This window comes from Symsagittifera roscoffensis, chromosome 2, assembly GCF_963678635.1.
Source record: "Symsagittifera roscoffensis chromosome 2, txSymRosc1.1, whole genome shotgun sequence".
Taxonomy (NCBI): domain Eukaryota; kingdom Metazoa; phylum Xenacoelomorpha; order Acoela; family Convolutidae; genus Symsagittifera; species Symsagittifera roscoffensis.
In genome coordinates, this window is record NC_087063.1 from 30,062,941 (window position 1) to 30,089,115 (window position 26,175).

The 26,175-nt window shown below is 33.7% G+C and overlaps 1 protein-coding gene across 1 annotated transcript in view; it reads left to right on the forward strand.

Moving 5' to 3' along the window:
- Positions 1–26,175, forward strand: part of LOC134839792 (uncharacterized) — a 76,068-nt gene that overhangs the window by 32,992 nt on the left and 16,901 nt on the right. The window contains exons 6-8 of the mRNA XM_063855414.1: positions 472–617; positions 6,547–6,643; positions 21,240–21,396. Coding sequence (XP_063711484.1) covers positions 472–617; positions 6,547–6,643; positions 21,240–21,396 — 400 coding nt within the window. The remainder of the gene's footprint in view (positions 1–471; positions 618–6,546; positions 6,644–21,239; positions 21,397–26,175) is intronic.

Genomic DNA, 26,175 nt, shown 5'->3' on the forward strand with positions numbered 1-26,175 from the left:
CAAAAGTGTAAATTTTCTAAGCGTTAAATTGCCGTCTTTTTTTTGAAATCTTTCAATTAAGTTCTTCTTATTATTTTCTTAGCAAATAATTTCAAAGGTATTCTACGCCTCTTTTGTTGCATATCATAATTGTCACATATGTTTTGTAAGTTGTAAATGTTAAAGAAGAAGTGAACTGCGTTTTTTTTAGTTTCAATTGTTTTACTTGAAAGTTTTTAATGCTCATTTTCCAATTCAGTGATTTTAGTTTTGAAATTCGTTTTTTTATTTAACAAATGAAGCTCACCGATTACATTAATAGGAATTAAACAAATGATTTCTGAATTGCAGCGGAAAAAATTGTTTCCGCCAATGATTTATCTGGTTGTTCTCTGGAAAGGAAATGCAGTTTGCTCTTCAATTTTAAAATTTAACTCCTTAAAAAAGACGCAGATTTTTTCGCCAAATACTGATTGTCTGTTTTTGTTGCAGACCCTGAGGCATTCACTGTAATTCCATTGGAGACCCTGGACAGCAGCATAATCCGGGAGAAAGAAAAACGTCTAAAGTATGCCATGGTACCCAAAAGGAAGAAGGATGGGAGCTACGTGTTAGACCTGGAGACCAATATTCGCAGTGTAAGGAAGTCACAAATTGAAAAGAAATTGATCTCTTCTAGAATTTATTTGCTAACTCTACATTTGGTGTCATTTTGCGAAAATTTGTTGAGCAAATAGATGTAACCGAAAACATTTCTAGGCCTACTGAGCATACACGATCTTTTAAACAGATATTTTTACAAGATTAAGGATAAATTGCAGGGATCAATTCGATAAAATAACTTGAGAGATGAACGGTGTAAACTAGTGCCAATGTTTTAAGATTCATAAGGCATTGAAATGAGAAGTTTCGTTCAGTTATTTTTTAGCTGGCATGAAAGGCAATGGTGGAATACTTTCATCTAAACCGACTGAACTTCCGTTACCTCTATTTTCTTCAAGTCTTTTTCCTGCCACAATATCCCATCCAACGAAATCAAAATCTGTAGCCTTTAAGTAATAACTTGAGTAATGTGTTTAAAATATCAGGGTAGCCGGTTTTTGAGCCAAGTGGCAAAATGTTCCGACCATTCGTTTAAAAAGTATAAAAACTTTTTGTGCGTGTTGTGATGAGAAAATTAACCGAATGCGTATATAGGTGGTGAATTAGGCATAATCAGCAATAGTTGTTTTCGAATAACAAACAAGACAAAAAAATATATAATTTTTTGCAGAATTCTGATTTTTGAAAAAAATATAGCCAAGGAAACACTGAAACTAAGTTTTTCACATTGAAAATTGGTTATTCAGAAGACTTTATTGCTCGTAATTAGACTAGAACTGAAAATTTGCAAACATGTTTTTCTCGACACATGAAAGTTTTTTGGAAATTTTTCTGATGTGCAAATTAATACTGAAAGGGGATTTCATGATGAAAAACACATCCGATTACAGAGTTCCTTCCCATTTTCAATGGTCTGAAAAGCACTGATAGCCGGTTGATGTACAAGTAGCATAGAATGTTCGATCAATTTGATTTTGAAAAAAAAATTCAAAAATAAGATTTTTTATTAACAAAAAATTATAAGGTTGATTTTTGCACTTTTTGTTGTGTAAGTATCCTGTTATTTTTTTCTCTTGAAAACGCTGTCGGGAGGTCAGCTTCTCTGCAAATCTCGTCTAATTTAGTCTGAAAGTCGACAATATTCAAACTAATTCTCATGACACTGTGACGATTCTTCTGATTTTTTTTTAGAATCCGAAACATTTCCAAAAGGGATTTATTATGATACCACACTTGACCAGCTACTGGCTTTTCTTGAGTGAGTCAAAAATGGTGGAAAGAAATATTTAGAAAAGACAGACCCCATTATATAGTTCCTTTCCTATCTCCGAGAGTGGTCGGAACTCTAACATAATCGTGCCAAATAAATGGTCTTAGATAATTTTGGTTTCCACTGGCGACGAATATTTTCCAGTCAAATACGTTTGTATCTTATTTGACTTTTTCGTCGACGAAGTGGGATTCACCTTTAAAAAGGACTGAATTGGTTAGACTTGAATTCAGGGGCGCATCTCGGGCGAAAGTTCTGACGACCTTTTTTTTTTAGGTCGACCAAATTGATTTTCTGAGCTCTCCTAGAGCACAAAAAAGACGCTGTTTTGTCCAAATTTTCTGCGCCGCAGGCAAATTTTGGAAAATTTCGTCACAAAAATTGATTTTTTTTGGCGCGCGCTCCCTCTCAAAATTAGTATATATTGGCGCCAAAGGCGACTTTTAGAAAAATTTTAGGGTCGGTAGGCCAAAAATGGATTTCTTAAAAAGTACCAAAGGGGGGTCTCTTTGGGTCGGCAGGGGGTCGAATCCTTGAGGGGGGGGGGGGGGGGGTGTCCGCCCCCCGCGTAAATCGGCCCCTGCTTGAATTGTATTCTGGGCTTCTGATTGTTCCAAAAATGAACTTATGTACAGACGATGATTTTTATTTCGTTGGTGTCGGACTTGCTTTCGTTGTGCACGTTTTTTTTTACTTTTAGTTGCTCTTCAATTAGTTCCTGAATTGTATTCCCTCACCATTTGATATTTTTAGCTACCGGTAAGTTCGCTCTGAGATAACAGGTGTAACTTTGCCTATGTGATACACCAATTTGCGTACTAAACTGTCTTCTACTGGTAAATACTGACATTAAATTTGCGCTAAAACTAATTTAATTACCTTAACAGCAAAAAACACCGATTTATAGCAAACTAGCATTTCAATGCTGTTCATACTACTTAGTCAGGATACCACTTGGTCCGATTTGCATTTTGGCAAAGAGTAGATAGATTTTTTGTTATTTTTACAAAAGGATTACTTAATACCCAGATGGCAGACAGAGGTTAGGTTTCTAGGTCTAAAAACATATCTGACCAATCGGTATCCCTGCACCGTAACATACACTAGTAGCTATGCACATAAAGACTGCTACTACTTGTGTACAGCTTCGCAACTGATACTCAATGTGAGCTGTTGACCAGTTTCATTGTCATATTCCTTTTATAACTCCAAAAGGATTTTCATAACTGCGACAAGCTTGAATGCGTTCCCGCGGGTATCGGAAATAGGGTGGTTTTATCGGATAAATTTAAATAGTTACATGTAGTTTAAGATCTGAAGTACTTGCTATCTACTCTATTTTTTCCCTGTTTCAAGTGTTATAGGTTGAAAAATACTCCTTATACTGATAGGTTATCATAAGTTATCGATAAATATGGTTTTTAAATTTGCATCTCAGCTGGCCTGATAGCTCTTTTGATTTTCAACCCCCTGGCTATTAATTATGTACCAGACTGTTAACAAAAGAACGCAATGGATTCCCTCAAATATGTCGTTAAAAAGTGCTGATCAATTATGGTAATGGCCCTCTGAATCTTGAAGATAGACAGGTAATCTCTGCTCAGAGCTCATCATTAATTCAGCATTTTGAAGTGCACCGAAAATGAAATTGTTTGTTTTTGCAGGCGATGTATTGTTTTTGAAAACTGAAAGCTACTTTGGCATTTGCGTTGATCAAATAACGAATTGGTTTTGCCTTTTGCGTGGTATTTGTTTGGCTTTGTCTGTCTCTAACTACCGTGTTTTGGCCAATTTATTTGATTCAAACTTTTTATCAAAAAATATGAAGCTTAGGACTGAAAAAGAAGATATGAAGATAGAGAAGAAAACACTTTTGCTGACGTGTATCTGAATTTCTCTACGAAAACTGACACAGCTTGTTTTGATGATAGTTTCGGGATCTTTTTAAATAGGTTTCAAAAGGGAGTGCCTCATGCCAGAAGGTACGAATACCAGAATTTTACTTCAACCAATCAGAATTGGGTATTTAAATATTCGAACGAATTAGCCGGAAAAAGTCAGATTTAAACAGTACAAAGGACGAAAGAATTAAACATGCGAAAAAATTAAGCGTAAGATTCAGCCAGTTTTAGGACAGTTGAGTATTTTTGTGCAATCGGCAGTTCTGTTAAGCTAATAGCCCCCAAAACTTTATTATGTGCTGAACAAACATTTCAACCATCTGTACCATGTCGAATAATTCAAAAAACTGACCAATGCTATTCACTGCACATACTTAGGTGATGAATTTTCCGTCACGTCAGAATTGATTTCATGATATATAGCTATGAAAAGGAAACTGAGTTGATTTCTTTTGCAAAAAGTGCTCTCAACCTAATGAGTTGTTAATTTTTTTTGGTAACAATTTTTTTCGGCTCAACGGGTGTCCAAGTTTTGTTCCGATGCTAATTTAACCTTCAATTGTCTTATTTGGCATGTTTTCTCAGAATCAACTTTAATCAAGACAAATTGAGAGAATAGAGTGAAAGTTTTAGATCTTAATTTTTTCATTGTTGTGTCAAAATTCCGGCAATTGTCAATACTCTTAGAAATTTTTGATCTACGATTTTGCGATTGCACCGTTTTTGGTGATACGAACTGAAAAATTCAAGGTGTTGTTGTCGCGCAAATGCCTCCAAATTAAGAAACGAGCTCCAAAAATATATTTGCTTAAATTTTTCCAGTAAGTGTCGAAAAATTACATTATGACCCTAATTCAGCAAACATGTCTTGTGACTCAAGAATCTTTGGCTGTATAAGATCTTCCATTATTTCAGATGAGCTCTTGAAATTAATAGTCGATCAAATTATTTTCGAAAAATTCGCCTATATTACAGATTTGCGCTTGCCATTTTAGCTAAACTTGTTTTTATACATGTCAACCATTTAACGGAGTTTTCGTGGTCAGATAAAACATTTCTCCTTGTGTAATTTTCTACATTCCGTTTTTCCAGGAAAAATCAGGTATCACTAGGTTTTAAGTGAGTTTGTTTCATGTATCGTAATGAAACCTCTTTAACGCTTACGATTAGCAAGCAATATCAAATCAGAATAAAGACTTCTCTAATAATAAGTTCAATTTTCTTAGCTTCTCCGGAACATTTTGTCTAAAGGTACAGATTACGCCTGGGACGGCTTATGGCATAGGTTCAAATACGACAGGAACCTGTTTTTTTTTTATCTGGAAACATTTAGTTCCAAGAGTCACCGACTTCTTTTGTGCTGCAAACAATTTTCATTGTGGAACCGTTAATTTTTTCATTTCTGTTTGTTATTATTCTAGCTCTGATTTTGTATAATTTCTTTTTGTTTGTTTTATTTTCTAAAAGATTTCGGCCGTAATGGAAACATTTTTTTGTTTTAGGCTCAGTTAGCGTTTACTCAAGTTTTTTCGGCTTAGTTGCTGCTCGAAAAATGTTTTTGAATAATTATTCAACGCCGTTGGTTGTGTTGCTGGACGTGTTTTCCTCAAAACCTGCACAGGAAATGGCTGCTCTTGTTTCATTTTGATTCGCTTGGTTTTTCCTTTTTAACAGAAAAAATCAATCGATCTTTAGTTTTTTATCAATCCTGAAGGCGCTTCGAAGTTTCGACTCATTTCTTTTGACTAATGGTGCACATCAACAAAGCTTTATGACATCTCATTTAGGGTTTTTCCGACGCTTCTTCTCAAGAAGCAATAAAGCTGGAGGAAGTCAATAAAATTCAATTGGATTCATCTTTGATTTTTCCTGCCCTTATTGCAAAGGGGGAGGCTGATTGATCGCCGCTGTAAATCTGACTCTGAGTGATTAATCTGCTCTCAGACTACTGATCACCTGGCACATTTCGTCTGGGCTTTTCTTTGAAGATTTATTAACACAAGGTTGTAGGCGTAGGATGCTATCTTTTGAATCTGCGTTCCTTATCTACAATTTTTCATAAAGATAACACCATCATGACCGTATTTTCCTTCTATTTCAAGACATATTTATTTTCCTTAAGCGAATTTGAAAGTGATTTTTTTTTAAATATGGTGTGCAAACTTATTAGGTTAGTTCAAAAAATATTTAGATTGAAAGATGGGGTTTTAAATTTTTTTGCTTGGATAGTATTATTGCTCAACTTAAACAAAACTGCTGAGTTTTTTTCGAAAATCCCTCTCACGAAAGGTCAAATCCCATGTCTATACTATGAGAAATTCTTTGCGTTAAATTAGGATGTGCAATTTTTTAATAGGTAATTATTGAAGACAATTTATTTATTTCTTGGAAGAGCGTTGGGGATTCCGGATTAGTTTTATTGTAGTTGTAGATATATTTCCTCTCGAATGATTTTTAAAAGATGTACATACGGCCATGCATAAGGAAACTGAATCCTGTATTTGTTGCAATCCTTGGGGTTTTTTAAAGTGGAAAAAAATTACGCTTCTATAAAACGTGGTGTAGAAATTACTGTGAGAATGTCAATTGATGTTCAAATGATGCTCTTGATTTTATTTGTTGAAAATGCTTGGATCAAAAGATGCATTTAAAATAATTGTAAATGTTTCCGCGCTTAGTTTTACCCTGGTCGGTGTTAGCTGCTTCAGAATATATGTAGCGATGTTAGTAGCCTGCGATGTCAGGTCAGAACACTACTAATCAACTATGACCAATCAGCCTACTTCGTTTTAGACTCGAGTGTTCCAGTACCTGGAGATAGTGATGAAACCCTTTTCCAAGACAACACCGGGACGGATGGTGCTATGCGAGATTGATCTTCAATACTCCGGTATGCTTTGGATGAGCTAGAATCAGATTTTAGAAACAGGCCAAGTTGGCCGAAAAACAGCTTTTGCTTCCATGCTTAATTTGTGGAAAATCGACCTCTGACTTTTTTATCCTGAAATTAGAGTATTATCTGTTTTCTGTTCTACAACATAACACCGATATTATGACTCCTGACTTGTCTAAAGGTCGTCGCCATGATATTTAATGCTTTTTCTGAATGAATACGAAGTTAAAGCGTATTCGTTTTTTCTATTTCATAACACTCAAGTTCTTAGATTTATCAAGTATTTATATATTTAGCGACTAAATTTATAATCAGGCAAACCTATCCAATTTTTATTAAGTCTTTTGAGGTGCAGAAAACTTCACTTTGTTTTGTTTAACTTAAATGCAAAGGTTATGTCAACATTATTTCATTAAATATCTGCTGTTTTTTTCTGAAAGAGTATCAAATTTGTCGTACTTGAATTAAAGGGACTAGTTATTACATTAAATATCTGCTGTTTTCTTTCTGAATGATGATCACATTTATCTTAGTTAAATTAAAGGGACTAGCTATCACATAAAATATTTACTGTTTTTTTTCTAAAAGAGTAAAAAATTATCAAATTTCTCGTATATAAATTAAAGGGAGTAGTTGCCTTTAATTTGGAGAATTAAAATCCATTAAGTTGTTCAGCTCTTTTGTCTATTGGGAATTATGCTGTTTGCCTTCATGGTAAGACAGCAAAGTGGTCACTTTGCAATTCGATCTGTCCCAATTTCCGCTAGACGGCGAAGTACAATCAAATGTCAGGAAACAACCGATTTGCTGAATTTAAATGCAATAAATGCGATCATTTTCCTTTTCCCGGCCCCGCTGTGAAGTATCTGACCTTATATTCTAGCTTAGATAATGCATTCGAAATGGTTACAATGGAGTTTCAGATTTTTGATATTGATACATAAGGTATGGTGTGAACATCAGTTAAAAGCCATCTGGTTTTCATTGAATCGATCGAGCAAAAACATGTAATTTTTAAAATCCAACTGCTCGCTAAATAATCCATGTACCGTCTCGTCTATGCAGGTTGCACATAATGTTTTGTTCTACAGCAAGTATCATTTATAAATCTAATGTAGTTGAACCATACCAAATGGTTTGAGTATCAACTTGAGAAAAATATGCCACTGAATTTTTTTTTCATCAAGTCCAGAAAATCTCAGGTTTTTGTGACTGAACGTGGTGAAAACACTTGATCGTGCGGTTCATCAAAAACATCATAAAAATTAGGTCTGAAGATTGCAGATTATGAGTTCTTCGACTCATTTATGTTGATTTAAATTAAACATGTTGAAATTTGACGGTTTATTCTATTCTATGCATACGCAATCGAAAGAAAATTGACGGCGTTTTAGTGAAATACGTTGGCTTTTTGTTAACCAAAAAGTTTTGTAATAATTCATTTTATCAAGGCAATATGATTTTTCTGAGTAGCTGCTGCATATTTCTGACTTTCGAAGAAAGTGATGAAAGTAAACTCTGTTGTTTCAAAATCAAAAAAAAGAAAGGTGTTTCTATGAATTTTTTTTCGATTTTGTATTGTTGTTGTTCTTTTTTTTTGAAAAAAGTTTTAAATTTTGATAATTTCTTTGTTTGTTTTTTTTTCTAATTTTATTCAACGCATAAGTTTCGAAATCGGATCTAAAAAAATTCTCATTAAAATGAAAAACTTACAAATTGATTTGAAAAAAAATGGTTTAGTTTTATTTTGAAATTTTCATAAATACAAATAGCTAATTAATGAAAAAAGTTCCATAAATGAACGGTTTTTTAAAAAAAAAAGATCGTTTGTTTTTTTTTTGGGTTTGCTTGAGTTCACTAAGCGTGCCCCAACAGCTTCAAAATCAAATATTCGTTATATTGTTTCCTGCTTAGATAACTACTTTCTTTCTCATCAATGTGAAAAACAAGATAATGAAACTTGTTTATTTCGGAGTACTTTCGGCTAGACAGCCATAATCAGCACTGAAAAATCTGCTTAGATAGTTTCGTATCTTATATTAAGAGTCCATGAACCAAGTTCAGACTCTTATATAGGTCGCGATGGTTTTTTTTGCTCAAAATAACGTTTTGTGTTTTGGCTCTTGATTTTTTTAAGGTTCAGATCGTTTACTTTGTTAAAACAGCTCTTTCGAACAGCGAAAGTAAGAAGATCACCAAAAACGTGATCGACTTCTACTTTCGAAAAGGGAATGTAAGTTTCAGAATTCCCAGCGGAATAAAAACTTTACCTATTGATCCAGTTTTCTCAATTTGAGTTAATTTTCTCAAGTAAATGTCTATCATAAATTGTTCAAGATTATCCAAGAACTTTAGCGTTAGAAAATCAAAAGTTTAGATTTTTCAAAAAATTTATGTTTTTTTTCCTGTTTATTGCGTTCCTTGACTCTTTTCTTACTGTCTGTTGGCTATATTTTACAATTGCGAGAGCAAGTGTCTTTTAATCGGGAACTTGTCAGAATTTCCAGATTCCTTGCCGTTTGGCCTGACGGTAACGCGGTCGCTTTTGCATCCTAAGGTCAGGGGTTTGAATCCCGGCTGGACCTTGTTTTTATTTTTCAGTATGTATAGAATTCAAAAGTTTTCCTCTAAAATTGAATTGTCAGACTTCCATTTGGCTGCTCAATTTTTGTCGACTTAGGTGCCACGTTTCTATTTTTCTTATGCTATTAGCAAGTATTATGATAGTTGAAATAGTTTTTTGTAATTTTTTAAAGTTTTATTAAATCTTTAGCAAATCTTTGATTGTTTGGCCGTTTTTTGAACCTTTGACTTTTCTCGAAATTTATTCTCCCAAATCTGAGATTTTGGGCGCAACCGAAATACCGGGTTGTGGGAAGCTCCCCTACATAACCTAATACGCGCATTTTTTAATGCAAAACGTTAAGGATCTCAAAAAGTTTTTTATAACCGTTTTTAAATCTATTTGACTTCTCATAAATTACTCTCCGATTATTGAGTTTTTGGGTTCAATCGAACAACAGGCTACTTGATTATTTTCTGCTCAAGTGGATATACTCAGTTTTTAGTATACAAAAATTGTAATTCACGGAGAAATCAATTTTTTGACAGTTGTTTTTTTTTTTACTTTTCTCGAAAACAACCCTGCTCTTTTGGCTCAATCCAAAGAATGGGTTGTGGGATGTTTTTGCATACGCGGCTACGCCCAAATTTTTTTAAATATAAAGTTTTGGCCCTCGGAAAAAGTGAAGTTTTAATTTTTTATCCGTTTTTTGAAATTTGTGACTTTTCTCGAGAACTACCCTCCCAAATCTCAGACTTTGTCTTCAATCGAAAAAAAAGGTTGTGTGAAGCTTCCTCACAACCTGCTTTTTTGGAAGAAAAAGAACTAGAATTTCGGAAAGTCATGTTTTTGAATTTTTCTTAATAGCTTTTCTTAAAAACTACCCTGTAAAGGTTGCGAGAACCGGCTGCGAGAATTTCGTATAGAAACAGCGACTCCTGAATTTTTCAATAAAAAAATGTTATGTCCTCAATGTTATGTCCAAATTTTTACTCTTACTTACTTTATTGAAGAAACAACCTAGGTTTTGGGCAAAAGTTATTGTTTGAAATTATGCATTTCGTTCCGCATCAGTATAACAAATTCGTTTCAACAATTATCAAACGCGTACCTCCAGCTTTAGCTGGACCCTAGTTAGTTTTCATCGATACATACAACAATTTTGGTTTACCTAGTTTTTTCAACTTTTTTAAGAGTAATGAACGTAGAGAAGACTCTTATATAGGTCTTGCTGATTTTAGTTTTTTTTCAGAAAATTTGTTCACACTCGATTTTGATTTTTCGCGGTTTGACTGGTGATTTTTTTTTAAGTTCAGTGCATTTCCATTGTTAAAAGGAAAGCAAACTCCACTATCGAACAGTAGAAATGTAAAGGTCACGAAAAACATGATTGACTTCTAATTTCGAAAATGGAAATTAATTATCAGATTTCTCAGCGAAATAGAAGTTTTCTCAGTTTGGGTTATTTTTAACAAAAAAGTGTCCATCATAATTTGTTCTACAAATTCAAAGATCTTTAAGGCCATCTAGTTTTTTTCTTCGAAATTCAAAAGTTAAAGGCTCTTGAAAAAACAAGTCAGTTTTTTTTAGTTTCCTTGCGTTCATTGCTTTTTTCCAACTGTTAGTTGGTTATGTTCCATTTTTTTTACTTTTGCTTTTTATGATTGTGTTGTGTCGCAAGTGGTGCGAAGCTCCGCTTCGCCTCTGTGTATATTTTGTAGCTTTTTCGTTTCAATCTTTTGTTAACCTACTTAGCAGTTTGAACGTGGAGTCATCCTGAAAAAATCCTGATAATTTTGGTTTCCAAAGTATTTTGGAGCTCCTTTTAAGTAATTTAGATCCACCATGCTGTTATAAAACTTAAGTTTGATCAATGAAACTTTGAAGATGAGTCCTAAAATTAAAATTATAATTTTGGTTTTGAACTCAAGAGAATGTAACCGATTAGCTATTCCCTTCTGAAGTTTAATTTATTGGCATAGAAATGTAATCGTACTCGTTCTTAAGTGGTAAGGGTTTATGGCTTAAGATTAATAGAGTACCGCAAATATAGCGCATATTTTTGCTTTTCTCTAAAATGCCAAATTTGCGCGTAACTTCAATCTGAACACCAAAAAAATGAAAAATCAGTTTACTCGGAATTGAAAATACGTTCTTGAAACTGTTATTGACCAAAGCTTACTATGGTACCTGACATAACCCTTCGAGCTCAGTTTATTTATCGAAGAACGAAACATAAGTAAATTGGAATTTATAGTAACTTTTCTAAAATATTTACGAAAACATCATAATTGGGTTTTTCAGCTGCAGTTATATTAATTTTAAAACCACAAAAAGGTTTTTTTTTCAAATTTTAGAAATCTTTGCATGAAAATAGTAGCCAGAACGTTCTGCGCTATTGGCACAGCGAATCTTTACACCTACCTTTTATTATGGTTTTGATATAAAGTTTTATTTTAGCGCTTTTTTAACACTAGATAAAATGTTGAGTCATAGCACTCTTCAGTGTTCTTTAATCCGACCATTGACAATGGGGAGTAACTTGGTATTTGGATGTGTTCTAGTTTTTTTATTTTACTTTTTTCTTGATTTCCACGCAAAATCAGGCACCACAAATAATCATGGGATTGGTTCGAGTGATGTAACATATTAAAGCCCTTTCAGTCGTAATTCGAACGACATTATAAATTTTGCAAAACTTTTACACAGTGTCGAGAAAAATCGGTTCGAAAATTTTGATTTTTTGTCTCATGTCAAGCGTGTAAAGCTTGCTTAATTTAGGCAGTTTTCTCTGGCTTATTTATGCCTACTTTCGAATCAAAAACTTCGAAAATTCAAAAAAAAATTTCTTCGATTTTTTCTTTTTTTTTTGTCATTTTTCTTTAAAAACTATTGTCCTATTTTAATTTGCTTGTTTTACTATGACTTTCGAGTATGCCTAAGTTGTAGTTTTTTTATACAGATCCTTCTATCTTACCTTGCAGAAAAGCGACACTAATTTGAAAAAAGTTGTGTTTTTAAGACTATTATCAGAACATGCTGTGCTACTTGCACAGTAACCGTCAATCCTTGTCTACGCTTGCGACTAGAATGCTTTATGAGATCGGAGCATGTCAAATTTTTGAGACAAGTTGCTAACCTGAAAAAGTCAGACAGAACTCTGAAAAACTCAGACAGAATCACTGAATCATTTCGTTAACTTTCATCTCTGTCGGAGACTTCATTCACAACGGTATTTTGAGCACGTCTGCTTGTACATATTTGTCTTGTTCTAATTTCGTTTTCGATATTGTTGGTTCACAACTCCAATTTCGAAGAATGTTTTTTTTTAATTTGTTTTTTGCTTAAGAGATTTAATTGGCTTATACTATTTCGTTTTAGCTGCTTAATTTTGCGACGTGAAAGAATATGTTTGGATTCGTTTGTGAGCTTTGGTGAGACTTGAAATCTTCGAGCTGTTAAGGTTTTTCGTTGCGCAAAATTTTTATTGGCAAATGTATTAAAAGTCGATGAACGTCGCGAAGACTCTTTTGTAGATCGTGATGATTTTTTTAAAGGAAAATTCCCTAAATATATGCACGCTCCAATCTATTATATATTTAAATGCGGGCTTGACTATCTAGCCATGTTTAAGCTTTTTCAACGTATTTTTTGCATGGTTGAGCTATATCGTATATTGCAATGGTTAAGACTTTTTTTCGATTTTCCAATTTGATTTTAGTAGTTATTTTACCGAGTTTAAATTAAGCAGCCCAATATCGAGTTAAGGGTTGCGAATTTGGCCTCCAATTTTGAATACCCGAATCATTTTAGTTAACGAGATAAGACGATTTTTGAGATTTTTCCAAAAATCTTTGAGAAATTTCAAAAAACAAAATAGTTTACAAAACTTGAAGTTCCCAACCCTGTAGTTGGGCACTGTCCGAGTACTATCAAGGATTGCGAGTCTTGCCTCCAATTATGGCTGCTCAAATCCTTGTAGTTTTCGAGATATGACGTTTTTTGTGATTTTTTCAAAAATTTTCAGAAAATTTTAATTAATTGTTTTTCAACATTTGAAATTCACAACCTTGTAGTTGGATGCTGTCAGAGTACTTGAAGGAATTACAAATCTTGCCTCCAAATATGACTGGTCAAATCCTTGTAGTTTTTGAGATATGACAATTTTTGTGTTTTTTTCGAAAAATTTTCAGAAAACAAATATTAATTTTTTTTCACAAAATCTGAAAATCCCGACCCTGTAGTTGGGTCCTGTCAGAGTACTCTGCAAGATTGCGAATCTTATCTCCAACTATGACTGCTCAATTCTTTGTAGTTTTCGAGATATGACGTTTTTTGTGATTTTTTTCAAAAATTTTCAGAAAACTTAAATTATTATTACTTTTCAAAAATCTGAAGTTCCCAACCCTGTATTTAGGTCCTATCAGAGTATTCTCAAGGATTGCGAATCTTGCCTCCAAATATGACTGCTCAATTTTTTTGTAGTTTCCGAGATGTGACAATTTTTGTGATTTTTTTCAAAAATTTTCAGAGAACTTAAATTATCATTATTTTTTTAAAAATCTGAAATTCTCAACCGTGTAGTTAGGTCCTGTCAGAGTACTCTCAAAGATTGCGAATCTTGCCTCCAAGTATGACTGCTCAATTTTTTTGTAGTTTCCGAGATGTGACATTTTTTGTGATTTTTTCAAAATTTTCAGAAAGTTAAAATTATTATTTTTCAAAATTTGAAATTCCCTACGCTATAGTTCGGTGTAGTCAGACTACTCTAAAGAGTTGCAAATCTTGCCACATGCGACTCCTAAACACGCCTGCTCAAATGCTTTTGGTTTCCGAGTTGTGACGTTTTTTGATTTTTTCAAAACTTTTCAAAGAACTTGTCCACAAAGAAATTCAAAAAATTTGAAACTACTTACTTGATGAAGATACAACCTTATTGTCAGCGTAAACCCAGGCGTTTCAAATCTTGTCTCTTAATATGAATGCTCAAATCCTTTTAGTTTCCGAGATAAGACGTTTTTTTTTTCAATTTTTTTTTTGGGAAATTTAGGTTTAAAAAAATTCTTAAAATTTTGAATTCCTAACCCTATAGTTGGGTGCTCTCAGGGACTCTCAGTGGTTGCAAATCTGGCCTCCAAATTTTTCTAGAGGCCCATTAAGTTTTCGAGAAGACGCTTGTAAAATGGGAATTTAAAAAAAAAATTCGAAATTACCAACTCTGTAATTGGGTGCAGTCAGAGTACACTAAAAGTTTGCAGATGTTGTTTCCAATATATGCGGGTTTTCATGAGTTGTCGAAAAATTTCGAAGCACCGGAGGTGCGTTAAACGCTAGTTTCATTTATAGCGTTTTGACTTCTGACTTATTTTTAATTTTAGTTCATTTGTTTTGTTAAAATTAAGGCAAGCTCCACTATGGAACTGTAAAAGGTCACAAAAAACGTGACTGACTTCTACTTTCGAAAAGGGAATATCAATTTCAGATTTACCTGTTAATCAAGTTTTCTCAAGTTCGGATTATTTTTTATCAAAAACGGGTCTTGTTTAATTTGTTCTAGGAGTCCGAAGAGCGTCTATTTTTTTCTGTATTTTCTCTGTTTACTTTCGTTCATTCACTATTTTCCAATTGTCTGTTGGCTATGTTTCTCCGTCTCAATGGGATTCTACCCAATTAGTGTCGGCTACACTTCGCCCTCATATTATAAAATGGGTTTAATTAAAAGTAGTCTTAGCGGAAAGAAGAGAACCTTATGATAAAATTAGTCCAACTTTGGCTCATATTAATTGAAAAATATCAAGCACCACTGCTCTGGAAAAAGGATCATTTGAGGTAGTGAAATTTGTTGTTAAACAATCAAAATTTAAATAGATTTTTTCATCATTTCGCAGTAACCCTGGCTCAGTAGCGATTTTCAAACTTTCTACTGGCATGCTTATTTGCATTTTCACTCATTGTATATTGTAACATTTTAGAACCACTTGAAGGACTTACAACTTCGATAGAAACTGCTAAAATTTGTGCAGTATAGTTCTGTATCTAGAACTGCTGATGTATTCCGGGCTACTAATTTTTCAAACTGTTCTCGGCTAGGTTGAGTCCCGTTTCCCCGATCTTTATTTATACTACGAAATTGATGCTTGCCTTAGAAGTATGAAAAAAGCAATATCTTTGCCTATAAGTAACCATTTGAAAAATTTTATAGAATTTCCAAGTGTCAATATATTTAGTGTAGACATTAATATCGATTGTGTTCAGTTTTTAAGAGTCGATGAAAGTAGTTCAGGCTCTTGAAGTAGTTCAGACTCGCGATGATTTTTTTTCGTTTTTTCAGCAAAGTTCTTGAAATTTGTTCAGGCTCAAGTTTACCTTTCTGAGCAAAGTTTACGCGGTTCGATTTTTAATTTTTTTCAAGTTCAGTTAATTTCCTTTATTAAAAAGAAGGCAAACTCAACTATCGAATAGAGAGAGTGTAAAAATCACGAAAAACGTGATCGAATTCTAGTTTTGATAGTGGATTTTAATTTTCAGATCAGCGAAATAATTTACCTAATGATCCATTTCTTTTTATTTCCGTCAATTTTATCAAAAACAGTCGATCATAATTTGTTCTGGAAATGCAAGTTTTAAGGGCATTTGTTTTTTCTCTGAATTTCTATAATTGATGTTTAGAAAAAAACAAGTCAGAATTGACTCTTTTCCAAATGTCTGTTGGCTATTTTTCTTCATAAATGTCCTAATTTTGTTCACCCGCAAATTTGAATTTTGGTGTTTTGACTTTTGATATCTTTCCAAGTTCAATCTATCGATTTTATTAAATATTTAAACGCGGGCTTCATTAAATTTGCATGTTTAAGCTTTTTCAATGTAATATTTTTGCATTTAAGCTATATTGTATATTGCGATGCTTAAGAAATTTTTTCGTTTTTTCAGTTTTAATTGTTTTAAATGTTTTTTTTTCACCAAGTTTGAAATAAGCAACCAAATAATGGGACGCTGTCAAGGGTTGCGATTTTAGCCTCCAAATACAAATGCCCAAATCGTTTTAGTCTACGAAATTTTTGTGAATTTTTAAATAAATTTTCAGCAAATCTCTACTATCTATATCTATCTATCTATCTATCTATCTATCTATCTATCTATTTATATCTATACTATATTTAAATGCAAGTGACAGCTATCTCCCATGCTTAAGCGTAATAATTTAAAATCTTGAACGAAAGATTTTTTTCATGTTTAAGCTATATCATATATTGCAATGCTTAAGAAATTTTTTCAATTAGTTTTACGCAACGTCGATAATTTTTCAGTATTTTTTCCAGGCCAAATTAAGTCTGTCTGTCTGTATACCTGCTTTTTTGTTTAATTTGATTATGTCTGTCTACCCGTCTCCTAATTTTTTAACTTTCAATTTGGTTTCGACGATTCAGTTCAAAATAATACTACTGTCAAACGGTTGTCTCCAATTCTTCATCTTTATCTGGATTTTTGTATTTTTTGGGGCTTTTTTCTGATCCTTTTTTTTCGATCTTCTTATTCTATCTTTTTTTCTAATTTTTTTCGATCCTTCTTATTTGATCTTTTTTTTTCGATCTTTTTTTCTATCTTTCTTCGATTTTTTTTCTCTTTATTTCCTATTTTTTTCGATCCTCCTTTTCGATCTTTTTTTCAATTTTTTTTTTCAATCTTTTTGATCCTTCTTTTTCGATTTTTTTTTTTTCAATCTATTCGATGTTTTTATTCTGTCTTTTTTCGATCCTTCTTCTTTTCGGTCTTTTTTCAGTTTTTTATATTTTTTTTCGATTCTCCTTTTTCTTAAATTTCGTCAATCCTTTTTAGATTTCTCTTTCAACCCTTCTTATCGATCTATTTTTCTATTTTTTTTAAATATCTTTTTGTTTCTGAATTAAAACTTAAATTTTCAAAAAACTTGACGTAATTTTTGTTTTCAAAATTTGAAATACCTTACCCTTCAGTTGGGTGCTGTCAGGGTACTCTCATGAGTTGCGAGTCTTGCGTCCAAATTTGACTGCTCAAATCCTTGTAGTTTTACGAGATATGTGATTTTTCAAAAAAAAATTCAGAAAAATTAAGAATTTTTCTTCTTCAATATTTGAAATTCCCATCCTTGTAATTGAGGGCTGTCAGAGTAGTTTCAAGGGTTGCGAACCTTGCCTCCAGTTATGACTGCTCAATTTTTTGTAGTTTTTGAGAAAAAAAATTTCAAAAAAACTTAATTTATTTTGTTTTCAAAATTTGAAATGCCTTACCCTGTAGTTGTTTGATTTCAGTGTACTCTCAGGGGTGGCGAACCTTGCCTCCAGTTATGACTGCTCAAATCTTTGTTGTTTTCGAGATATGACGTTTTTGTGACTTTTTCAAAAAGTTTTCAAAAAACCTAAATGATTTTTTTTTTCAAATTTGAAAATCTTTACCCTGCAGTTGGGTATTGTCAGGGTACTCTCAGGAGTTGCGAACCACGTTTTTTGTGATTTTTCAAAAAATTTTCAGAAAATTTAACAATTTCTTTTCAAAATTCGAAATGCCCAACCCTGTAATTGGGGTCTATCAGAGTACTTTCAGGGGTTGCGAACCTTGCCTCCAGTTATGACTGCTCAAATTTCTGTTGTTTTTGAAATATGACATTTTTTGTGATTTTTTTCAAAAAAATTTTCATAAAACTTAAATTAATTTGTTTTCAAAATTTGAAATCCCTTACCCTGTAGTTGTGTGATATCAGGGTACTCTCAGGGGTTGCGAATCTTGCCTACAAATATGACTGCTCAACTTCTTGTAGTTTTCGAGATATGACTTTTTTTGTGACTTTTCGAATAAATTTCAGAAAACTTAACGAAATTTTTTTCTTAAAAATTTGAAATTTCTAACCATGTAATTGGGTGCGTCAGAGTACACTAAAAGCCTGTAGATCTGGTTTCCACTATCTGCGGTTTTTCCTGAGTTGTCAAAAGCTCGAAGCACCGGTGGTGCGTTACACGTTAGTTAAGATTTAAAAAAAATTACACAAAATTTGAATTTTCCAACTCTAGTGGGTTGCTCTCAAGTTACTCTCGGAGATTGCAGATCTTTCCTCCAAGTTTGAATGCTTAAACCGTCTTTGTTTCCAAGATATGCCGTTTTGTTTTGTTTTTCCAAAAATTTGGGGTGCTCTGTCAAGGTAGTCTCAGGAGATGGGACTACGCCAAACGGATGACATCCGCCTTACCCACAGATGGACCTACGTAGGACCGGGGATAAAAAAAAGCGTTTACTTGGACTCCAAATATGACTGCTCAACGCCTTTTACTTTTCTTGATACTTTTGTAGATGTTTGAAAAAATATTTATTTTTAAATATATATATATTTTTAACACTTTCGAAGCTAGTGTATTAGTACGAAATCTCTTTTTTCCCATCTAAGTCGTAAATATTGGTGCGGCACTTTTATGGCGCGGCACCCCAATAATGGTGGGGCACCTTTACAACTTTTTGATAGCATTTGCTTTGACATTTGAATAGTAATAAGTTTAGACAGTTGATGCGTTTTTAATTCATCAAATGAATTAAAAAAGCTATTTGTTTCAAACAACATAACAATGATAAAAACTCGATTTCAGAAATTTTCTAACTCACTATATCTCGCAATTTTTTGAAATGCATGATTTATACATTTTATACATAATGTGACTTTATGCTTTGCGATTTTTATACATGCAAATTTAGTGTGGATGCCTTCAGTGTGTTTTATTCCAAATTATTAATTGCAAAATTGATTCTATTTGTATTTGTAGCTGAATTGCATTGGCAGTTTATTAGCTTATGTAGCTGCTTTATTCGTGACTAGTGTTTTTCGGTTGTTAAGCTTGAGTGGCTGAGGGATAGTGCGTGAGACTCAAAATCTCTTGATTGCAGTAGGTCGCAGATTCGGATCTTACACGTAGCCGAGTTTTTGCTAGTTCGAGGCTTTTTTCTACTTTTTCTTATTTAACTCCATAAAGCTGACATGTTCTCGCAAGTGTTTGGGAAGCGCAGCCTCGCCTCTGTGTCAATGTTTGAAATTGTCAATCCTTTGGTGTTGTGATGTCATTTTACTACCAGCAGTTGAAGATGCGCATCCATCCTAACTTTATTGTTTAGTATTTTTTCAAGTTAAAAGTACGAACTGAAACTCAGTAGTCTTAGATATTTGACCATTTTCGGTTAAAAGGAACCTAGAAATTGAAATTAATTTCATCGTTCAGTTTAAGAAATAAAAAGCGGTTTTGGATACCCCTATCTTCTGATACGTTAGTATTCCTTTCATGTTTTATAAACAAGTAATTGTGATGTTCAATAACCTCATTGAAGGACTGGAGGAGCGTTACAGGCTAGTTCAATTTGGTTTTGCTGAAAGAATGGCAATTTACGCTCTCCAATAAAAGATCAAATTCTAGTTTCGATTCAATTTTTCAGAATTAGCGGCGGAATGAGAAAATTATCGTTTGATCGAGCTCTCTCAATTTGGGTTAGTGATGATCAAAACAGTTTCATCCTTGAAGTTTTATAGAAATTCACGGAGCTTTAAGGTGATCCTGTTTTTCTGAAGTTGGTGCATTATTTCTCTAGCCATTTTTGGTCTCTTTGAGTTCGAGTTCTTGGGCAGTTTTGCAATTGTCTGTTGGCTATATTTTAGAATAGCTGCTGGAGTTGTTTTTCCCCGCTTTTTGGATAGACTTTTAACGACTAACAACTATGGGTTTTCAATTCTTGCTGCAAACTTTCGGTGGTCGTGTGCAAAGTAGTCCCGTTGTCTGGTATGTTTTGAGGTTGATTAATATCCAAATCACAGGCAAGTGGCGTCTTTTATCCTTACTTTGGATGGTAAGTTTTAAATATTTATGAGGTTCAGTGATTTTGAGGACGTGATTGCTTTGCTTATATCTCCCTCTCTTTGATTGATCTTAGGTCTTTTGGATCGATGATAATTTATTTAAGAGGAAATGAGTCTCAGTGTGGCAGTTTGCCCTTAGTTATGGTCGGCTAGCGCGTCTCAGACCAGTAAAGCGTATAATTTATTCATTCGTTTCCTGTCCTAATTTGAAAAATGGTTTGATTGTGGCCGAGTTTGGCTGCCAACAACAAGCATTTGGGGGCGATAAAATTTCGCCGAGATAGTAATTCGTCAAGATAAAATTGAATTAAATTCAGGGTGTTCTAAATGAAATTAATAAATCAAATTCATTATCAGTCAACATTACAGTCATAAAATTTTGCTTCGAAAGTTTGTGGATTGGTCGCCCAAATAAAGCGTCACATCTGAAAGACATTTTTTCAAAATTAGTATATTAAAAGTTCATAGAAAGCTTTGTTAATTGACTTCCTGGTTTTTGTGAATTTCTGATTAATCATTTAATCAAAGCGCAAACGCATTATAATGACTGCTCGAGATTGCTTAGATAAGCTAGAAATGATTGGAGTTTATATTTAGTTTACTAAATGATCAAAAAATTTCAAAACAAAACAAGCCTGGTTGGGAGTGTTTTAAAACAAGGCGAAAAACGTTTTAAAACAAAATATTTTATTTTATAATGTTTTCCGCTAAAAACAAGCGATGGCTAGGAGTCGAACCGCGGCGATAAGGGTATCAGAATGGGAAAGAGGCTGGGTTTCGAAACAGCGTTCGTAGATATTGCTGTTGGCTCTCGTTCCGGAGTTCCCAACTCAGCTGGATTATAATATCGTTTCTCAACAACGACATGAGAGACATCTCGAAAGTTACGAAACCAAATGGAGGCTAAAAAACGCGTAAAGTTAGCATTTTTCTATTGAAAAAAAAACGCTGTTAATATGATTTTTCAAAAAGCTGGTTTTTTCCGAACCCTTGTTTTAAGTGAGTTAGGTATTAAATTTGATCTGCGTTGTTTTGCTGCTACGAATATTTGCCGAAAATATATAGTTTTTTAGGAATCTAATGGTCAATGAAAAATCAGTTTTAGCAATTTTTTATAATGAGCTTAAGAGCTGGAATCGTAGTCTTAAAAATGATTCGTTGTTCAGATAACTACCTGGCTGCCAGTGGGAAAACCGAGTACTATCAACCTCCAATAGCCCTGAAAGCCTCTTCTAATGAGGTCACAGATGATGTGACCATGGCAGACTTAGTACAGAGACTATATGACGACGACATCAAAACCTGTTCCATCTTTACCAAACTGTAGGTTCATTCGTGGATCAGCCCCTCTGTTCTGATTTCAAATAGAAACAGAAACATGAATTATTTTATTGCGTTCACAAAAAGTGACGCCGCCGCCACCACCAAAAGAAATATGCTTTTATTCCCTTGCAAAAGGAAGGGAAATGCTATTGGAATAATTCGTATAACGTTTTAAGCATTGAGAATTGAAACGACTATTCTCATTCAATACGAATAATAACGATTCCTCTCGTAAAGTACGAGCATACGAAACCTTCTTCTCGTAAAATACGAATGTACGAATAAAGAATACGAAGTTAAAAGAAACTTCTCATTTGATACGAAAAGTGGCGTGATTTCCCCATTTGAGTATAAATAGAAGCTCAAAACTACGGGAATTCATTCCAACAACTTCTCTTCTACCACCACCACCACTCTCCTCAACCACCCCAACCCTTCTCTAAAATAATATTCAATCTCAGAAAAAATATCTCCAATCTCACCGTAAAAAATAGATATTGAGTCAAAAGGCAACTTGCTGTAAATTCATACTAATTTCCTTTTTTTAATAAAATATTTCTCAGCGAATTTTAGGTTTACTTTCTAAGATAGAAAGTAGAAAGGACCCTTTATTCCTAGCAAGCGTTTTGTCCGACGTGAATAGTATTGCTAGCGTAATAAATTGGTGCGACCAGTGAGGCTCACCTTCTAAAAAGTCTCAAAAAGAGATAAAAAGCAAAGATTCCAATTCTCAAACTGGAGAATTGTTGAAATTTCTCTTACAAATAAAGAGAAATAATAAATTTCCAAATCGGAAATTTAAGTTTTCTAAACAAATTTATAAACTTTTCTATCTTTTTTTTTTTAAGTTCTAAACTAAATATAAAATGGCTGATACCCCAATATCCCATCCCAACTTGTCTTTAATGACATTTTTGGGAAACGATCCGAACCAAAATGCTACAGCATTTTGGAATTCAGTTGAAAACAAAATTCTTTTCTCATTAGGTCAAAGACCTGCTGATAATGATGCACGACGCAGCTATGATAGCAGACAACGATCCCTATTCGGATCATTGTTAACTGATACATCTCTTGAATGGTTCAATGATAATGTAACCAATGCTACCACATGGGCACAACTCAAAGATCTCTTCCTAAACAGATTCACTGACGGACGAGATCAATTCAAACATAGAATTGATGCTGAAAATGCAGCTCGCCAAGATGGCGAATTAATAAAAAATTACTTCCACAGAATTAAATCTTCTGTAGATAGAGGATGGCCCGAAAGTATTGATGAAACCGTTCATGCTACTGAAGCGGCTCAAAATGCTGAGAGAACTATACAAACCAGACAAAGAAGTCAAAAGTATATCGATTTCTCAATTAAGGGACTAAGACCTCTAGCCCTTAAACAAAAAGCTCATGAATACATGATAGAGCATCCAAATGCCAATTGGGATCAATTCACAAATCATGTAATCACTAAGGATCTAACATTCATTGTTGCTACTGATCCTGCTAATAAGTCAACAACGGATAAAATGACTTCATTAGAAACTCAAATTAAAGAACTAACTAAATTGATCAAGAATCAAGAAGTTAGTGCAATCAATGACCAGACTTCATTTCAACGACGTCACCCTGACATCAAGGGAAGACCTAATAGTACACGATTCTGCGAATATTGTAGAATGAATGGACATTCTATATCTAGATGTTCAAAAAAGCAAGTTCAGGACGAAGTAAATAAGTTGCGAAAGGAGCTCACAACAAAAAATGAACGAAGAGTTTCATTTGAAACCGATTATAAACGAAATCGAAGACCGAATAACTTCCCTAACCAGAGTAACCCTAACCCAAGTAACCGGTTCTGGGATAACCAAAACAGAACTACTAACAATTCAAATCCTAGCCAAAATAACTATGGCATTCGCCATAATTATAACTATAACGGAAACAATTTCCAAAAGGCTAATGCACAATCGTCTTTCAATAACAAAAGAGCCCAAACCTATGATGATAGGTATCCCAGAGAAAACAAATTCAGAGAAAATGAACAAGTTGCTAAACAGTTCTACGACCAAGAAAATAGGCAATTCAATAGTAACCCTAGAGGTCGACCATATAACACTGGAAGCTATAATAGCAATAACAGTCGAGACTCAACGCGATCTCAATCACCAAATTTTAGATCGAATCAAATACAGTCTGAAACTACCCACTGGGTTGAGGAAGAAGTCAATTACTGTGATGCTATCACTGATTTCTTTCCTTTAAACTATTAAAGTCTCCGAAACCAAGCGATGATAGTAATCCTAAATCAAGGATATATCTTAGCTTATATCATTTTGCCACCGGAGACAAAAATAATAATAGTGGACTTGAAATTGAATTCATGATTGATCCAGGATCAACTTGTAGTATCATAAACTATCCAACTTATCAAGAATTGGAAAAATTAGGTCAAAAAATGACAATTTACCGATCCAAAATTAAAGCAAAGACTTATAATGGATCTGATATACGTATGTTTGGCCATACATCCATCCAATCTTGTTTCGAGACTGATGGAAAATATCCATCTAACCACAAAGTGTGGATAACTGAAGAAAAGACTGCTAATCTGTTAGGAGTAGACTTTTGTCATCTCTTCTTAAAAGCTCTCTACTTTGATATCCCCGCAGTTGAACTCAAATCAAAAGAAGGTGTAATATCATACGGGTTGATGAACAACGATAAAGAATATCCTAACGTTTCAAAAATTGTCTCAATTAACTTGAAAGAACCCCTGTTCATTTCAGCACGCTCTACATACTTATACAAACACTTGGCTGAACCAAATTCATACTTCGAAAAAGGGACTACATTCCTGCCTCATAAAAATACAACCAAAACCGAATTGGTTTTCATTAATACAGTTTGTACTCAAATTGAGCAAAGCCTACCTATCCTAATTGAGAATCAGAAAGATCATCCTGTCACACTAAACAAGTGTGTACTAGGCTATGCAGTAACTGATATTCAAGGATACGAGGATAAAATATTTGCTATCCACGATTGTGATGAGTTCACAACGAGAATTTTAAATGAAAGTTCAGAATTCGATAGCTGTTTCATGCTGAACACTGTTGTCAATACAACACAGGAAAGCAATACTCAATTATCCGGCCCCTGTCTACAATATGTAGACTTCAAAAAAAGGTCCATATTCGAATCGAATATGCCCATTGCCCATACAATCTCTGCAGATAGAGCAATGAAAAAAGGATTTGCTGAATCAATTAGCAAAAGGTATCCTGAGCTACGACACTTTTGTAACTCAATACATGCCAACATTAACGATATTCTCATCTTCACTGATCCAAAATCTGGACAAATCATATGTAACCTGATTACCAAACAGAGGTACTTTCAGAAACCCACTTACGACGCTATATTCAATACCTTGTCCGAAATGAAAGATCATGCTATAGCAAATAACATTCGATCTATCGCAATGCCCAAAATTGCTTGTGGCTTAGATAAAATGAATTGGGAAGAAGTTTCCAAAATCATTGTCGATGTATTCCAACATTCTGGAATTACTATATTTGTCTATGTTTCAGGACAAGAAATCAAGGACATGCCTGCCCTTGAAGTGTTTGATACAGAGAATGTATCAGAAATATTTGAACAAATTGGTTCAGATATAGTCAAAGTATGCAAAAATGAAAATGAAATAGCAACCGACTTTTCTAATGATGCAAAGAACCTTTGCAGGCCTCCCTTGAAAGAACAATTTAAAAGTACCGAAACAAAGAACATAATGATCGGCTAATTGCCTTTCTAGTCAACGAAACGTTTACCCAATACTCCTCAATTGATAAGGACAATAGTAGTACTTTGGAAAAAATCGAAACTACTATTAAATTTTTATCTGACTTCGATTTCACACAAAGTGATATCTCGGATGATGAATTTGCAGATCTAATTCAAATGCTGATAGAGGATCAAGATGTTTATTCTCATCACAAATATGATATTGGAAAAACAAAACATAAATTCCATATACCACTTAAAAAGGACGCAACGTTCAAAAAACAACGACCGAGTAAAATCCCAGTCCATCTAAGAGATAAATTGGACAAGTTAATGGATGAATTAATCCAAGCAGGCATAGTCAGAGAACTAAATGAAAAAGATGATATGAACTCATGGTTCGTAAATCCAGTCATCATTCTTCCAAAAAAAGACTACGTTAAGTTGGTCTTGGATGCTAGGTATCTAAACTCAATCACAGATACTAGCAATTGTAGTTGGCCATTAGAACCACTACAAGTTCTCATGACCCGAATAAACGGATCATACTTCACAAGTAGTGATCTCTCTTGTGCCTACCATCAAGTACCTCTAACAGATGAGGCCCAGAAATTAACAAGCTTTATTTTAGGAGGTAGACAATATACCTACCAAGTTGGTTTCTATGGTTTGAAACCACTTCCAAATTTCTTCAGTAAACTAATGAGATATGCCTTCGGACCCCTCATTAAAGAAAAAAAAGCAATTACTTACATAGACGACACTCTGTTACAGAGTCAAAATAAAAATGAAATGTTTGACACAATTCGAGAATATCATTCTCTTTTACGGAAGGCCAACTTAAAAGCTGCCCCTGACAAAACTTTTTTCTTCCTAAGAAAAGTTAAATTTCTAGGCCACGTTGTCTCTAAAGATGGTCTTTCCCCAATCGCTTCACGAATTGATGACATAAAAAAATTGAAATCCCCTGAATCAAAAACAGAAGTTCTAGGAGTA